Source organism: Berghia stephanieae, chromosome 10, assembly GCF_034508935.2.
Source record: "Berghia stephanieae isolate SIO BIC M18660-M18661 chromosome 10, UCSD_Bste_1.3, whole genome shotgun sequence".
Taxonomy (NCBI): domain Eukaryota; kingdom Metazoa; phylum Mollusca; class Gastropoda; order Nudibranchia; family Aeolidiidae; genus Berghia; species Berghia stephanieae.
In genome coordinates this window covers 47,025,358-47,045,357 of record NC_088369.1, presented here as the reverse complement: position 1 = coordinate 47,045,357, position 20,000 = coordinate 47,025,358, and the positions used below count along the sequence as shown (strand labels likewise).

Below are 20,000 nucleotides of genomic sequence, written 5' to 3'. Positions count from 1 at the left end.
AAACTTTCTAATGTGTTGTGTGAAATAATACTTATTGATGTATATTGTGTGGGATGCCAAACTTTGTAATGTATTTTTGGAAATAATTTGTAACCTCAAATGTGTTGTTGATGTGTTTTCACAGCTTATTAATTTCAGTGATAGATCTTTCTATAACGCAGGACATTCCATTCAGGACTCGCTTCCTTTGACAGTTAGGCTGTGGCATCTTGTGGCATCTTTCTATAACACAGGACATTTCATTCAGGACTCGCTTCCTTTGACAGTTAGGCTGTGGCATCTTGTGGCATCTTTCTATTACGCAGGACATTTCATTTAGGACTCGCTTCCTTTGACAGTTAGGCTGTGGCATCTTTCTATAACACAGGACATTCCATTTAGGACTCGCTTCCTTTGACAGTCAGGCTGTGGCATCTTTCTATAACACAGGACATTTCATTTAGGACTCGCTTCCTTTGACAGTTAGGCTGTGGCATCTTGTGGCATCTTTCTATTACGCAGGACATTTCATTTAGGACTCGCTTCCTTTGACAGTTAGGCTGTGGCATCTTTCTATAACGCAGGACATTTCATTTAGGACTCGCTTCCTTTGACAGTTAGGCTGTGGCATCTTGTGGCATCTTTCTATAACGCAGGACATTCCATTTAGGACTCGCTTCCTTTGACAGTTAGGCTGTGGCATCTTGTGGCATCTTTCTATTACGCAGGACATTCCATTTAGGACTCGCTTCCTTTGACAGTTAGGCTGTGGCATCTTGTGGCATCTTTTTATTACGCAGGACATTTCATTTAGGACTCGCTTCCTTTGACAGTTAGGCTGTGGCATCTTGTGGCATCTTTCTATTACGCAGGACATTTCATTTAGGACTCGCTTCCTTTGACAGTTAGGCTGTGGCATCTTTCTATAACGCAGGACATTCCATTTAGGACTCGCTTCCTTTGACAGTTAGGCTGTGGCATCTTGTGGCATCTTTCTATTACGCAGGACATTTCATTTAGGACTAGCTTCCTTTGACAGTTAGGCTGTGGCATCTTTCTATAACGCAGGACATTCCATTTAGGACTCGCTTCCTTTGACAGTTAGGCTGTGGCATCTTGTGGCATCTTTCTATTACGCAGGACATTTTATTTAGGACTAGCTTCCTTTGACAGTTAGGCTGTGGCATCTTTCTATAACACAGGACGTTCCATTTAGGACTCGCTTCCTTTGACAGTTAGGCTGTGGCATCTTGTGGCATCTTTCTATAACACAGGACGTTCCATTTAGGACTCACTTCCTTTGACAGTTAGGCTGTGGCATCTTGTGGCATCTTTCTATTACGCAGGACATTTCATTTAGGACTCGCTTCCTTTGACAGTTAGGCTGTGGCATCTTTCTATAACACAGGACGTTCCATTTAGGACTCGCTTCCTTTGACAGTTAGGCTGTGGCATCTTGTGGCATCTTTCTATTACGCAGGACATTTCATTTAGGACTCGCTTCCTTTGACAGTTAGGCTGTGGCATCTTTCTATAACACAGGACGTTCCATTTAGGACTCGCTTCCTTTGACAGTTAGGCTGTGGCATCTTTCTATAACGCAGGACATTCCATTTAGGACTCACTTCCTTTGACAGTTGGGCTCGGGCAGCAATAAGGATTTATTAAAAAGCTGAAAAAGAATTTTATTTCCAGAAATTTTTATCGTAGATATTTTCTGCTTGATTAGTTAATTGTTTGTTTTATTTTGATTTTTCATTTATCAAATATCACTTTTTATTTTATTGTTCTGAAACTTGTGTAGTTTGTGTGTGCGACTGCCGCATAGGTCTTATGGCGTAAGTGTGTTTATGGTTTGAAAAGACATTTTGTAAAACGCTTTGACGTTTTGCCATTTAGCGTTATAGAAGAGAATTTCATTATTATCATTTATTTAGTTTGTATGTTTTAATTATTTTGTATAAGCCTGTTATTGCTTATGATAATAATAATAATAATAATAATAATAATAATAATAATAATAATAATAATAATAATAATAATAATAATAATAATAATAATAATAATAATAATAATAATAATAATAATAATAATAATAATAATAATAATAGTAATAATAATAACAATAATAACAACAACAACAACAACAACAACAACAACAACAACAACAACAACAACAACAATACTAATGGTATCAGGTGCATTCTAAGTCATAAATCACGGAGACAATAACATTTGTTGGATATCCTTTTCACGGAGACAATAACATTTGTTGGATATCCTTTTCACTGAGACAATAACATTTGTTCGATATCCTTTTCACTGAGACAATGACATTTGTTGGATATCCTTTGGCTGGACAAACTCCTAGTCTATTTCAAAGTACTTTCTGTCAGATCTAACGGACCCAGCTACCCTATCATTGCTGGGTGGACAAAGGGGGGGGGGGGGGGGGTGAGGAAGGGGTCAGAAAAAATCTCAACTTAACCGGGGATTGATCTTATTCCCTTTGTGTGCGAGGCGAGTGCTCTACCAACTATCAAGACCGACAAATCCCACATAGCCAGGATTGGATATTTTGTGTTATTGCCTTGAATCAATTTGGTTTGAAAACAGTAACAATAACTGTGACCGTTTCTCTCAGACTCAGACCGGTGTTAGCCAGGTCTGTTTAGGTGTATATTTTTCCCAAAATGTGAAACGTTGATAAATTATTATTTTAAAAATGTTATTTTTGTTTTGTATGTTTTGTTTTATGTGGAGAATGTAAAGTGCTTTGAGCATGGTTAGTGAATATTGCGATATATAAAAACTCAAGTTATTTTGTTTTTTTGTAAGCTCAAGAATGACAGGGTGTGGGGGGGGGGGGGAGAAATGTATTTTGTCAGAGGCTCATTGGATAATGTATTGATGTGAGATTGTTGTCATATGATTGTTGTCGTGTGATTGTTGTCATGTGATTGTTGTCGTGTGATTGTTGTCATGTGATTGTTGTCATGTGATTGTTGTCATGTGATTGTTGTCATGTGATTGTTGTCGTGTGATTGTTGTCATGTGATTGTTGTCATGTGATTGTTGTCATGTGATTGTTGTCATGTGATTGTTGTCGTGTGATTGTTGTCGTGTGATTGTTGTCATGTGATTGTTGTCATGTGATTGTTGTCGTGTGATTGTTGTCGTGTGATTGTTGTCACATTACTGTAGTCGCGTTATTGTTGTCACATGATTGTTGTCTCATTATAACTGTTGTCATGTTTTTTTGGGGGGTTTTTTGTCATGTAATTAATTGTTGTCATGTTGTTGTTTTTTTGTCATGTAATTGTCGACACTTGTTGATTGTTTTCTCCCACAGACCTGTTAAATGACAACTTTGCCACTGGTGACCTGTCTGCCCGCATCACTGAGCTGGAAACGGACAATGATTTACAAGGGGAAATAAATCAGGAGATGTCACTGAAACCCATGCCAAGATTGCCTCCCTTCCCTGAACTCCGATATCTGAACCTGTCCAATAACAAAGTATGGAAATCTTGTACAATCAACATTATTTAATAGGGAATAAACATGTATTGTCCAAAAAAACCCAAACTGGTTCCAATCTCATTGGAAGTGTAAAACCAATCTTGTAGAGTACTGAATACATACCTTGTGTAAATGATGTTCTGGTGTCAGTATGATGGCATCTTATTTTCTAGTCTAAATAGTATATATGCTGGTCGTCAATAAAGATCATCCATCCTCACTCTTGTACGTCCCGTAATCCCAAGAATTTGCTGATACGTCCTGCTACTAAAATAGGCATGTCACCTTGTGATTCAGTATATAACTTATTCATTATCAGTCCTCCAAACGACTGATTAGATACACACTTCCAAGGATTTAGGAACCAGAATAAACGATGGTTAAGGTCCAGGCTTCCCTGGCCTATTGAAAGAACACCTTTGTAAAATGTTGTTCTAATGACCAATTGTTTACACTGTTTTGATTTCAGAAAAGCCTGTCTGTGCTAATTTACATTACACTAGTATTAATGTGTTTATTTATTAGTTATTATTGCTATTGTAACACAGACTATTGAGCTTTGTAAATGGATAATGGCGTTATATAAATTTTCCATTCCGTTCCATTCCATGTGTGTTTGTATGCAATGGATAATAATCATGGCATACAATCATCTATAAACACTGGACAATCATGGCATGATATCATCTATAAACAATGGACAATCATGGTAAGATATCATCTATAAACAATGGACAATCATGGCATGATATCATCTATAAACAATGGACAATCATGGTATGATATAATCTATAAACAATGGACAATCATGGCATGATATAATCTATAAACAATGGACAATCATGGTAAGATATCATCTATAAACAATGGACAATCATGGCATACAATCATCTATAAACAATGGGCAATCATAGTATGATATAATCTATAAACAATGGACAATCATGGCATGATATCATCTGTAAACAATGGACAATCATGGCATGATATAATCTATTAACAATGGACAATCATGGCATACAATCATCTATAAACAATGGACAATTATGGCATGATATAATCTATAAACAATGGACAATCATGGCATGATATCATCTATAAACAGTGGGCAATCATGGCATGATATAATCTATAAACAATGGACAATCATGGCATGATATCATCTATAAACAATGGGCAATCATAGTATGATATAATCTATAAACAATGGACAATCATGGCATGATATCATCTGTGAACAATGGACAATCATGGCATACAATCATCTATAAACAATGGACAATCATGGCATGATATAATCTATAAACAATGGACAATCATGGCATGATATCATCTATAAACAATGGACAATCATGGCATACAATCATCTATAAACAATGGACAATCATAGTATGATATAATCTATAAACAATGGACAATCATGGTATGATATCATCTATAAACAATGGTGAATCATGGTAAGATATAATCTATAAACAATGGACAATCATGGCATGATATCATCTATAAACAATGGACAATCATGGGATGATATAATCTATAAACAATGGACAATCATGGCATACAATCATCTATAAACAATGGGCAATCATAGTATGATATAATCTATAAACAATGGACAATCATGGTATGATATCATCTATAAACAATGGACAATCATAGCATGCATTCATCTATAAACAATGGACAATCATGGTATGATATCATCTATAAACAATGGACAATCAGGTTATGATATCATCTATAAACAATGGACAATCATGGCATGATGATATATCTATAAAACAATGGACAATCATGGTAAGATATCATCTAAACTGGACACATAGTAATATTAAACATGGACAATCATGGATGATATAATCATAATAAACAATGGACAATCTATGGTATGATATCATCTATAACATGACAATCAAGATTCATCTATAAAATGGACAATCTCATGGATCATGATATATCATCTATAAACAATGGACAATCATGGTATGATATCATCTATAAACAATGGACAATCATGTATGATATAATCTATAAACAATGGACAATCATGGTATGATATCATCATAAACAATGGACAATCATGGCATATGATATATCTATAAACAATGGACAATCATGGCATGATATATCTATAAACAATGGACAATCATGGCAGATGATATCAATCTATAAAACAATGGACAATCATGGTACGATATCATCTATAAACAATGGACAATCATGGATGATATAATCTATAAACAATGGACAATCATGGTATGATATCATCTATAAACAATGGACAATCATAGCATGCATTCATCTATAAACAATGGACAATCATGGTATGATATCATCTATAAACAATGGACAATCAGGTTATGATATCATCTATAAACAATGGACAATCATGGCATGATATAATCTATAAACAATGGACAATCATGGTAAGATATCATCTATAAACAATGGACAATCATGGTATGATATCATCTATAAACAATGGACAATCATAGTATGATATCATCTATAAACAATGGACAATCATGGCATGATACCATCTATAAACAATGGACAATCATGGTAAGATATAATGTATAAACAATGGACAATCATGGTATGATATAATCTATAAACAATGGACAATCATAGTATGATATCATCAATAAACAATGGACAATCATGGTATGATATCATCTATAAACAATGGACAATCATAGTATGATATCATCTATAAACAATGGACAATCATGGTATGATATCATCTATAAACAATGGACAATCATGGCATGATATCATCTATAAACAATGGACAATCATGGTATGATATAATCTATAAACAATGGACAATCATGGCATGATATAATCTATAAACAATGGACAATCATGGCATGATATCATCTATAAACAATGGACAATCATGGTATGATATCATCTATAAACAATGGACAATCAGGGTATGATATCATCTATAAACAATGGACAATCATGGTATGATATCATCTATAAACAATGGACAATCATGGTATGATATCATCTATTAACAATGGACAATCATGGCCAGCATTCATCTATAAACAATGGACAATCATGGTATGATATCATCTATAAACAGTGGACAATCATGGCATGCAATCATGTATAAACAATGGACAATCATGACATGATATAATCTATAAACAATGGACAATCATGGCATACAATCATCTATAAACAATGGACAATCATGACATACAATCATGTATAAACAATGGACAATCATGACATGATATAATCTATAAACAATGGACAATCATGGCATACAATCATCTATAAGCAGTGGACAATCATGGCATACAATTATCTATAAACAGTGGACAATCATGGCATATAATCATCTATAAGCAGTGGACAATCATGGCATACAATTATCTATAAACAGTGGACAATCATGGCATACAATCATCTATAAACAATGGACAATCATGGCATACAATTATCTATAAACAGTGGACAATCATGGCATACAATCATCTATAAACAGTGGACAATCATGGTATACAATTATCTATAAACAGTGGACAATCATGGCATACAATTATCTATAAACAGTGGACAATCATGGCATACAATCATCTATAAACAGTGGACAATCATGGCATACAATATCTATAAACATTGGACAATCATGGCATACAATCATCTATAAACAGTGGACAATCATGGCATACATCATTATAAACAATGGACAATCATGGCATACATTATCTAAAACAGTGACAATCATGGCATACAATCATCTATAAAAGTGGACAATCATGTATACAATTATCTATAAACAGTGGACAATCATGGCATACAATTATCTATAAACAGTGGACAATCATGGCATACAATCATCTATAAACAGTGGACAATCATGGCATACAATTATCTATAAACAGTGGACAATCATGGCATACAATCATCTATAAGCAGTGGACAATCATGGCATACAATCATCTATAAGCAGTGGACAATCATGGCATACAATTATCTATAAACAGTGGACAATCATGGCATACAATCATCTATAAACAATGGATAATCATGGCATACAATTATCTATAAACAGTGGACAATCATGGCATACAATCATCTATAAACAGTGGACAATCATGGTATACAATTATCTATAAACAGTGGACAATCATGGCATACAATTATCTATAAACAGTGGACAATCATGGCATACAATCATCTATAAGCAGTGGACAATCATGGCATACAATTATCTATAAACAGTGGACAATCATGGCATACAATCATCTATAAACAATGGACAATCATGGTATACAATCATAGGATTGACTAGTGATTTGATGTCAATGAGAAATGAAGGATTGGAGAATTGTGATGGCCCATCTTTTGTCTCAGAACTCATATCACTTGATGATGATGATGATGATGATGATGATGATGATGATGATGATGATGATGATGATGATGATGATGATGATGATGATGATTATAAGGATGACGATGTTGATTACTTGGTTTTGTTCTTTCCCTTGTCAGAGTCCTTAACTGGGAGGGAACCAGTCAAATGTATAGTTAAAGTTTTGGGAGATGATATATTTTTCCTTTGTAAATCATTTCTCTGTTATGTATTATTATATTTGTTGTTTTAAATGTACAATGTAAGCATTTTAGGGTATTTCTCTTAGTGGGATCCTATGTTTGTGTCTGTTTTTGAAACTTTTAGGTGATCTCAAACTAAGTACACTGATAATGTGCTCTTGGAATCTACATCTGATCCCTATTTATACCATTTCCCTTTGTCTTCCTTTTTCTTGGGTGCTTTAATTGTAATTTAAACATATATTGATTATTTATCGATTATCCCATTTTCCTCCCGCTGAAATGGCTTAATGTGTTGCTAGTGCAGTAAAATCCTTTAAAAAAAAAAACAAGAAAAAAACAAAATACATTTTATTCATCTTTATTTTCAGTCAATGTTCACTCGATATAATCTGTGCTTCTGTAAAAGGAAAAAAATTACTAAACATTTAACGAGGAATGTTTCGAGCTCAAAGGTCATCTTCAGCCAACAACAGAAGCAGGACTACACTATTTGTCTTTTTGAAAGGTCATGAGTTTGAAACCCTCCTTTAGAATGTAAAAGAGTATTTGATTTATTTTGTTTAAAAAGCTGTTTGTATTCCTTTTGTTTTCCATCTCTGTATCCTGTCAGATTTGTGAGGAAGAAGCTCTCCTGGCTATGGCTGCGTGGCCGATGCTGGTCGAGATGGATATCAGCGACAACCCCCTGACCAATGAAAGGAGTGGGGATCCCCCTATTGTCAAAAGATTCTTACAGGAACGTCTTGGAATCAAAGTCAACAGGTATGGACGTTGTCATTATCTCTGGCCATGATGATGATGATGATAATGAGGGTGATGGTGATGTTGATGATGATGATGATAATGAGGGTGATGTTGATATTGATGATGATAATGATGATGAGGGTGATGGAGATGATGAGGATGATTATTATTATTAGTAGTAGTAGTAATAGTATTGTTATTCTTGTTATTATTATTATTATTATTATTATTATTATTATTATTATTATTATTATTATTATTATTATTATTATTATTATTATTATTATTATTATTATTATTATTATTATTGTTATCATTATTGTTATTATTATCATCATCATTGTAATTATTAATTTTTTTTTTTGTTAGTGCTTATGTATTGGTGTATTTGTGTGTGTGTGTTTGTGCATGTAATAGTATAACATGATTGCCTGCCATGGTTTTGACACAATGTATAACGTGATTGCCTGCCATGGTTTTGACACACTGTATAACGTGTTTGCCTGCCATGGTTTTGACACAATGTATAACGTTTTTGCCTGCCATGGTTTTGACACAATGTATAACGTGTTTGCCTGCCATGGTTTTGACACAATGTATAACGTGATTGCCTGCCATGGTTTTGACACAATGTATAACGTGTTTGCCTGCCATGGTTTTGACACAATGTATAACGTGTTTGCCTGCCATGGTTTTGACACAATGTATAACGTTAGCAATGACTATCCCGCACAAATCTTTGGGCCTCTTTTTCGCTCACGAAGTGCCCGAATTTGCGTCAAAATATGGGACGAAGCCGGTTCGTATATGCTATTTTAAATAAATTAATTACGACGCTGTTTATCGATGAATATGACTGAAAGTTGGCACACAGTTATAAAAAATGTCATTTTAGATTATGTCAAGCGACAAAACTCGCGCGATTACCAGAAGACCGTTAAAAATAAATTTTTATTCTTTGGAGTAAAATATTTCTAAAACTACCGGGCGTGGAGGTTTTGTCGCTGACAAGGTAATACATGAACATTTCTTCTTTTTGGTTGTAAAATTTCATATGAATATGACGAGTACTTTTCCCGTATTTTACAAAACACCATCCTAATTTGCTCTTCAAGTTTCAATCTTTTAATCCACTTATTACGCAAGATACAACCAAAGGTCGAAAAAAAATGTCGAAAAAGCGTCCCATATTTTCGCGTTTTTTTCCTCTTTGCGGGTCATCCAAATAAATGACACCTTTGAAACTGCATAACTTGTTTATTTATGAATGGATTTTCAAAATTCAAAAACATTTTCACTCAGTGGAGATAGGGCTTTGATTTTAGACAAAATTTTTCGTCAAAAAGAGAAAAAAATATTTTTCATAGTCCTTGCTAATAACGTGTCTGCCTGCCATGGCTTTGACACAATGTATCACGTGTTTGCCTGCCATGGTTTTGACACAATGTACAACGTGTTTGCCTGCCATGGCTTTGACACAATGTATCACGTGTTTGCCTGCCATGGTTTTGACACAATATATAACGTGTTTGCCTGCCATGGTTTTGACACAATGTATAACGTGTTTGCCTGCCATGGTTTTGACACAATGTATAACGTGTTTGCCTGCCATGGCTTTGACACAATGTATAACGTGTTTGCCTGCCATGGTTTTGACACAATGTATAACGTGTTTGCCTGCCATGGTTTTGACACAATGTATAACGTGTTTGCCTGCCATGGTTTTGACACAATGTATAACGTGATTGCCTGCCATGGTTTTGACACAATGTATATAACGTGTTTGCCTGCCATGGTTTTGACACAATGTATAACGTGTTTGCCTGCCATGGTTTTGACACAATGTATAACGTGTTTGCCTGCCATGGTTTTGACACAATGTATAACGTGTTTGCCTGCCATGGTTTTGACACAATGTATAACGTGTTTGCCTGCCATGGTTTTGACACAATGTATAACGTGTTTGCTTGCCATGGTTTTGACAGACGTGTTTGCCTGCCATGGTTTTGACACAATGTTTTCTAATATTTTTTATTCTTTTCAGGAAAAAACCAGCAGAGCCAGGTAAAGGCGTGGCCAAAAACGCCAAAGTAGAAATACGACCCAAGAATAGAAAGGTATGAATTGTTTGCTGATGACTTGACCTATTTTTTGTTTTAATGAATTTGAGATAGAGTAGTGTCCCTTAACTCTCTCCTTTCCAACAATTCTCAAAACTTTTACTAAAATCTCATACCTACCCAACACATAACTTGAATTTTTTAACTCCAATTTAAACGCACAAAATGCATGATATACATGATATTGTAGATCAAAACAAGCGTTACAAATAGTATTAAGTTATTGTAAATATAACAACACTTTTTCTTTAAATATTGTTGTTTTAAAATCAAATCATATATATATATAATATATATACTCAGAAAAAAATGTTGGTTGTATCGTAGCGAATGTGACGATTTTCCTGTCGTTGGTAAGGGGAAGTTAAAGGTCAAGTTGACCACGAGGGTATCACATTTTAATTTAAAGCTTTTATTGCTTATCAACGAAAAAAACAACAAAACAACAAAAAACAAAACACACACCAAAAGGACCCCCCCCCCCCCCCCCCCCCCCCCCCCCCCCCCCCCCCCCCCACAAAATGCCCACAAATACTAAACAAAAACAAAGGAAAAAATCTCTCAAAACATAACAGTAAGATGAATTAAAGAATAAAATAAAATTCCCTTTATTCATTCCATAGGGGAATTTTGTCTCTAGGGTCTATTCCAAGGGAAGACTGGAATGATCCAGGCACAAGCCGCATTGCAGCGCCGCAAATTGAGATAGGGTAAGGTGACTTGCTCAAGGCCACACAATGCAGCGGCGGGTGATCGAACTCGGTACCTTTCAGGCTAGAAGCAGACTGTAGTGCTGAGCTATGGCCCCTATAATATTATCAGCTTCAATTCAACTTCCGATGAATGTCTTGTGTTTTGAAAACTTTTGTATTTTTATATCCACAAAACATGCTCAAAGGCCTTTAAAAAGGGGTGCCAAGCCAACAGGAACATTTAATATGTAGGATGAAACATGAAGCCTATTTTTTTTTTAAATTGAGTATTTATATAGCACAATATCCACTAAACATGCTCAAAGACCTTTACAAGGGGTCCAAAGCCAACAGCAACATCTAACATGTAAAATGAGACATGACGCCTGATAGGCGTCCCAACAGAGACAACGCTGTCAATGGCTAGGTACTCATTTTTCTTTTGAGTACGGTAAGAAAATGTAAGTAAAGAGCCTTTTCCAAGGTCTCAACTATAATTAAAGCTAGTGTTTTTTCTTCTCTCTAATTCTTCTTGTGGTCCCAGGGTTGGTCCCGTTCTAATTGCCACAATTAGAAAGTTGAGGTAGATCAGAGTATTAGCCATGACATTGTGTTAAGTAAACATATGTGTACAAAAGTATTTTGTTCCATCCTTTCCCTACCCTTTCCCCTTTCCCCAACCCCAATCCCTTTTTCCAGATCACAGAGCAAGTTCCGAAAGTTCCAAAACTCTCACTGGAGGAAAAAATGGCAATAGAGTTACCTCCCCATCCCCGTGTCAGCAATTCTGCCGACCATCATGGGTCATCTCCCGTCCCAAACAAGGGGTTTCGTGGTTAGTATCCGCCCTGCCCCCCCTCTCTCTCTCTCTCTCTCTCTCTCTCTCTCTCTCTCTCTGTCTCTCTCTCTCTCTCTCTCTATCTCTCTCTCTCTGTCTCTGTCTCTGTCTCTCTGTCTCTGTCTCTCTCTCTCTCTCTGTTCCTGTCTTTCTTTCTGTCTCTCTCTGTCCCTGTCTCTCTCTCTCTGTCTCTGTCTCTCTTTCTGTCTCTGTCTCTCTCTCTCTCTCTGTCTCTAACTCTCTCTCTGTCCCTGTCTCTCTCTCTCTCTGTCCCTGTCTCTCTCTCTCTCTCTCTCTCTCTCTCTCTCTCTCTCTCTCTCTCTCTCTCTCTCTCTCTCTGTCTCTCTGTCTCTGTCTGTCCAAACACGTTTTTGTTCTATAAACCAAACAAGACAAGTATTTTCCTCTCTAACTCACTAAATAAATTTTTATAAATAAGAATATGGCAGTTTTCTCTGATAGAGCGTGGCTCAGTGGTACGGTCTGTGCTTCGTACCCAAAAGGTACCGAGTTTGATCATCCACCACTGTGCTGTGTGGCCTTGATCAAGTGACCTCACCTTAGCTCAATTTGTGACGCAGCGCTGCTGCTGACGCCTGGGTTATTCCAGTTATCCCTTGGAATAGACCCTAGAGACAAATTTCCCCTATGGGATGAATAAAGGGAATATTATTGTTTATTTATTTATTTATTTTATTTAAGTTTCACATTGTCTCTTTCACGTTTTCCTTCCTCAGGAAAAGGTCGATCTGTCCTACCCCCCATCCCCAGCACACCCAAGGGGGAGGCAACTCAGGCGTGGACCAATCAGATTTTGGAAGAAGAAGAGGATGAGGAGGAGGAGGAGTATTATCAAGAGGATGGGATGGAGAGAGAGCCGTCTGACGCGTTTTTCATGACACAAGTAAGTCATGAGGGCCGTTGAAGCTCTAGTTGACTTTGGATTGTCGAGGCATCGGGAAGTCAGTGACTAGTAACTCTTGAAAGGATTGTGGGGTTTTGTTTTGTGTTGTTGTTTTTTTAATACTTTTTGTTGTAGTTTAGAAATACTTGATAGCTGATTGACTTTATAGTTGATTGTAAATTTGTCTCAAATGACAAAACACAACAATCATTTTGAACACTCGCCTCACATGCAAATGTAAAATATTTAAATCTCAGGGTTGTAAGTTATTCATGGCACAGAAAAACAAACTTTAAAGTTTTGGTGGTGGATGTCAATTTTATATATAAAACTGGCCCTACTGTGTGAAACTCACAAACTTTGTTTTGTTGTATATATTTTATTTTTAAAAATTAAATTCTTTATAGTTGATTGTAAATTTGACTCAGTTTCAAAACATTAGAGTGTTTTCGAACACTTGCCTCACTAGCAAATGTAAAGTACTTAGATTTGAGGAATTGTAATTTGTAGCTGACACCAGGAACCAAACTTTTAAAGTTTTGGTGATAAATCAGACACTGGCCCTACTGTTTGGAACTCAATACCTTCATCATGGTATTCTCTCCAAGTCTTGGGGGGTTTTGAAACGGTCTCAGTCACACATGTGGTCAGTTTTTGTGATGATTACTTGGATGTATCAAGATATTTCAAACAGTCACACATGTGGTCAGTTTTTGTGATGATTACTTGGATGTATCAAGATATTTCAAACAGTCACACATGTGGTCAGTTTTTGTGATGATTACTTGGATGTATCAAGATATTTCAAACAGTCACACATGTGGTCAGTTTTTGTGATGATTACTTGGATGTATCAAGATATTTCAAACAGTCACCGATTGGATGTATCAAGATATTTCAAACAGTCACCGATTGGATGTATCAAGATATTTCAAACAGTCACCGATTGGATGTATCAAGATATTTCAAACAGTCACAGATTGGATATATCAAGATATTTCAAACAGTCACCGCTTGGATGTATCAAGATATTTCAAACAGTCACCGATTGGATGTATCAAGATATTTCAAACAGTCACCGCTTGGATGTATCAAGATATTTCAAACAGTCACCGATTGGATGTATCAAGATATTTCAAACAGTCACAGATTGGATATATCAAGATATTTCAAACAGTCACAGATTGGATGTATCAAGATATTTCAAACAGTCACAGATTGGATATATCAAGATATTTCAAACAGTCACAGATTGGATGTATCAAGATATTTCAAACAGTCACTGATTGGATGTATCAAGATATTTCAAACAGTCACCGATTGGATGTATCAAGATATTTCAAACAGTCACCGATTGGATGTATCAAGATATTTCAAACAGTCACCGCTTGGATGTATCAAGATATTTCAAACCGTCACCGCTTGGATGTATCAAGATATTTCAAACAGTCACCGATTGGATGTATCAAGATATTTCAAACAGTCACAGATTGGATATATCAAGATATTTCAAACAGTCACCGCTTGGATGTATCAAGATATTTCAAACAGTCACCGCTTGGATGTATCAAGATATTTCAAACAGTCACAGATTGGATGTATCAAGATATTTCAAACAGTCACCGATTGGATGTATCAAGATATTTCAAACAGTCACCGATTGGATGTATCAAGATATTTCAAACAGTCACAGATTGGATGTATCAAGATATTTCAAACAGTCACAGATTGGATATATCAAGATATTTCAAACAGTCACAGATTGGATGTATCAAGATATTTCAAACAGTCACAGATTGGATGTATCAAGATATTTCAAACAGTCACAGATTGGATGTATCAAGATATTTCAAACAGTCACAGATTGGATGTATCAAGATATTTCAAACAGTCACCGATTGGATGTATCAAGATATTTCAAACAGTCACAGATTGGATGTATCAAGATATTTCAAACAGTCACAGATTGGATGTATCAAGATATTTCAAACAGTCACAGATTGGATATATCAAGATATTTCAAACAGTCACCGCTTGGATGTATCAAGATATTTCAAACAGTCACCGCTTGGATGTATCAAGATATTTCAAACAGTCACAGATTGGATGTATCAAGATATTTCAAACAGTCACCGATTGGATGTATCAAGATATTTCAAACAGTCACAGATTGGATGTATCAAGATATTTCAAACAGTCACAGATTGGATGTATCAAGATATTTCAAACAGTCACAGATTGGATGTATCAAGATATTTCAAACAGTCACCGATTGGATGTATCAAGATATTTCAAACAGTCACAGATTGGATGTATCAAGATATTTCAAACAGTCACAGATTGGATGTATCAAGATATTTCAAACAGTCACCGATTGGATGTATCAAGATATTTCAAACAGTCACAGATTGGATGTATCAAGATATTTCAAACAGTCACAGATTGGATGTATCAAGATATTTCAAACAGTCACAGATTGGATGTATCAAGATATTTCAAACAGTCACCGATTGGATGTATCAAGATATTTCAAACAGTCACAGATTGGATGTATCAAGATATTTCAAACAGTCACAGATTGGATGTATCAAGATATTTCAAACAGTCACAGATTGGATGTATCAAGATATTTCAAACAGTCACAGATTGGATGTATCAAGATATTTCAAACAGTCACAGATTGGATGTATCAAGATATTTCAAACAGTCACCGATTGGATGTATCAAGATATTTTAAACAGTCACCGATTGGATGTATCAAGATATTTCAAACAGTCACCGCTTGGATGTATCAAGATATTTCAAACAGTCACCGATTAGATGTATCAAGATATTTCAAACAGTCACCGATTGGATGTATCAAGATATTTCAAACAGTCACCGATTGGATGTATCAAGATATTTCAAACAGTCACAGATTGGATGTATCAAGATATTTCAAACAGTCACCGCCTCAAATCTTAAGCAGCTGAAATTCTTATCCAATTTCTGTCGGGTTTTTCTGACAGTTGTACTTGCTCATGTCATTATGATAGGATTATAGTCAGACACAAAATACTTTCCAGCACGTCTAACAGACCCAGCTACCCAGATCTTTAACCTCTAACCTCTTTATTCGTGACCTCCGACCCCAGGTAGATGACGTGCCAGCATCGTCCCCTCAAAAACCTTCCATGAGTCAACAAGACAAGGACAGGAAGCAGAAGGAACCGTTGAGTAGGCGTGGGGTAGCAGCAGACGTGAAGGATGATCGGTACAAAGGATATGAACTGTTGTTGGATATAGAGGATATGGAAGATGAACCAGGATTACCTCCCCCTTCAGGTCTCTGTACTTTCATTGGTGTTTTTCTTTTAACAGTTCAATTTATTGATTCGTTGATTGATTCATTGGGCAGGGAGGTACATGCTGTGTCTTCTATCCCCCCATACCCGTTTCCCAATTGTTTCCTGTCATTGTCTTGTTATGAAATTACTTAGTTTTGTCCTGATCCTTGCCGTGGCTCCTTGGTAGGGAGGGAAACAGTCGAATGGATAGTTATAGTTTTGGGAGATGATAATTTTTTCCTTGTAAATCATCTCTCTGCTATGCATTGTATTATGTTGAGTTTACATATTATATTATATGATTGGTAAACATTTGAGTGTATTCCTCTTAGTTGGGACCTGTGCTTGTGTCTGGATGAGACTTTTAGGTGATCTCAAACTAAGTACATTGGTGGTATGATCTTGGAATCTACATCTGATCCCTATTTGTTCCCAGCTCCCCTATGTCTTACTTTGTCTTGGGTGCTTTAATTGGAATTCTATAACTTTTTACTTTCCCATTTTCTTCCTTTTTACTGGCGCTGATATAACCTAAATGTGTTGCAAGCGCCATAAAACCCTTAAAAACAAACAAACAAACATTGATTCATTCATGAATTCATTTATTCATTCAACAATTAATTTATTCATTCATTTATTCATTCACTGTTTAATTAATTCATTCACTCATTCATTTCGTCATTCACTTATTTATTTATTCATCCACTCATTAATTAATTAATTTACTCTTTCATTCATTTATTCATCTAATTTATTCATTCATTCACTCATTCTGCATAAGGATGCATCATGCCCACAGGTTCTATTGAACAATGCTTTCTGCATAAGGATGCATCATGTTCACAAGTTCTATTGAACAATGCTTTCTGCATAAGGATGCATCATGTTCACAAGTTCTATTAAACAATGCTTTCTGCATAAGGATGCATCATGCCCACAAGTTCTATTGAACAATGCTTTCTGCATAAGGATGCATCATGTCCACAAGTTCTATTGAACAATGCTTTCTGCATAAGGATGTATCATGTTCACAGGTTCTATTGAACAATGCTTTCTGCATAAGGATGTATCATGTTCACAAGTTCTATTGAACAATGCTTTCTGCATAAGGATGCATCATGTTCACAAGTTCTATTGAACAATGCTTTCTGCATTAGGATGCATCATGTTCACAAGTTCTATTGAACAATGCTTTCTGCATAAGGATGTATCATGTTCACAAGTTCTATTGAACAATGCTTTCTGCATAAGGATGCATCATGTTCACAGGTTCTATTGAACAATGCTTTCTGCATAAGGATGCATCATGCCCACAAGTTCTATTGAACAATGCTTTCTGCATAAGGATGCATCATGCCCACAAGTTCTATTGAACAATGCTTTCTGCATAAGGATGTATCATGTTCACAAGTTCTATTGAACACTGCTTTCTGCATAAGGATGCATCATGTTCACAAGTTCTATTGAACAATGCTTTCTGCATAAGGATGCATCATGTTCACAAGTTCTATTGAACAATGCTTTCTGCATAAGGATGCATCATGTTCACAAGTTCTATTGAACAATGCTTTCTGCATAAGGATGTATCATGTTCACAAGTTCTATTGAACAATGCTTTCTGCATAAGGATGCATCATGTCCACAAGTTCTATTGAACAATGCTTTCTGCACAAGGATGCATCATGTTCACCAGTTCTATTGAACAATGCTTTCTGCATAAGGATGCATCATGTCCACAAGTTCTATTGAACAATGCTTTCTGCATAAGGATGCATCATGTTCACAAGTTCTATTGAACAATGCTTTCTGCATAAGGATGTATCATGTTCACAAGTTCTATTTAACAATGCTTTCCGCATAAGGATGCATCATGTTCACAAGTTCTATTGAACAATGCTTCCCCCATAAGGATGTATCATGTTCACAAGTTCTATTGAACAATGCTTTCTGCATAAGGATGCATCATGTTCACAGGTTCTATTGAACAATGCTTTCTGCATAAGGATGCATCATGTTCACAAGTTCTATTGAACAATGCTTTCTGCTTAAGGATGCATCATGTTCACAAGTTCTATTGAACAATGCTTTCTGCATAAGGATGCATCATGTTCACAAGTTCTATTGAACAATGCTTTCTGCATAAGGATGCATCATGTTCACAAGTTCTATTGAACAATGCTTTCTGCATAAGGATGCATCATGTTCACAAGTTCTATTGAACAATGCTTTCTGCATAAGGATGCATCATGTTCACAAGTTCTATTGAACAATGCTTTCTGCATAAGGATGCATCATGTTCACAAGTTCTATTGAACAATGCTTTCTGCATAAGGATGCATCATGTTCACAAGTTCTATTGAACAATGCTTTCTGCATAAGAATGCATCATGTTCACAAGTTCTATTGAACAATGCTTTCTGCATAAGGATGCATCATGTTCACAAGTTCTATTGAACAATGCTTAAAGGGAGATGGAATTTATTACTTCGCTGCTACTTTTAATAACAAGAAATGAAAAGAGTAGAAAATACTAGAAGACAGCGGAGAATGTGAAATTTTGTAGTGATGAGAAAAGTTGCCATTGTCTATTGTCTCTGGCACTGTCTCTCTCCTGTCTTATTCTTATGAACATAAATGCCTTCTCCACTCACTATTTTAACTGGTGAACCTTATGTATCGCAAAGGTCTGACATCAGATTCATGATTTTTAATCGTGTTTATAGAAGGTTTTGTGATAATCACCATCTTGTAATATTAAATCTATGATGATCACCATCTTGTAATGTTAAATCTATGATGATCACCATCTTGTAATGTTAAATCTATGATGATCACCATCTTGTAATGTTAAATCTATGATGATCACCATCTTGTAATGTTAAAACTATGATGACCACCATCTTGTAATGTTAAATCTATGATGATCACCATCTTGTAATGTTAAATCTATGATGACCACCATCTTGTAATGTTAAATCTATGATGATCACCATCTTGTAATGTTAAATCTATGGTTCCCTACCAGACATTCAAGGCAACATTCGGGCCCTCAAACACACCCTGGGCCATCAGCTTGTTTACCGTGACCCGGCAGTGGAACTCAACAAGGTCAAGAAGATGGTGCAGGAGTACCGCAGGGTGAGGTCTTGTTCTTTGTTCTGTTTTGGTAAAAGTTAAGTTGGTTCTTGCCATCGATGTGATCCGTGGAGTAATAATCCTGTTTTTGTTGTAGTGGGTTTAGTCGTGAATGGATTTCATATCATTCTTGTTATTTGCCTAACCATGATTTCA

The 20,000-nt window shown here is 35.8% G+C and overlaps 1 protein-coding gene across 3 annotated transcripts in view; it reads left to right on the top strand.

Moving 5' to 3' along the window:
* Positions 1 to 20,000, top strand: part of LOC144955882 (X-ray radiation resistance-associated protein 1-like) — a 56,495-nt gene that overhangs the window by 23,445 nt on the left and 13,050 nt on the right. For 2 of the 3 annotated variants that reach the window (XM_078886136.1, XM_078886134.1), the window contains 7 exons: positions 3,332 to 3,498; positions 8,696 to 8,847; positions 10,874 to 10,946; positions 12,341 to 12,476; positions 13,217 to 13,383; positions 16,518 to 16,707; positions 19,735 to 19,847. In XM_078886136.1, coding sequence (XP_078742262.1) covers positions 3,332 to 3,498; positions 8,696 to 8,847; positions 10,874 to 10,946; positions 12,341 to 12,476; positions 13,217 to 13,383; positions 16,518 to 16,707; positions 19,735 to 19,847 — 998 coding nt within the window. The remainder of the gene's footprint in view (positions 1 to 3,331; positions 3,499 to 8,695; positions 8,848 to 10,873; positions 10,947 to 12,340; positions 12,477 to 13,216; positions 13,384 to 16,517; positions 16,708 to 19,734; positions 19,848 to 20,000) is intronic. The other variant, XR_013641838.1, reaches the window with a different exon arrangement.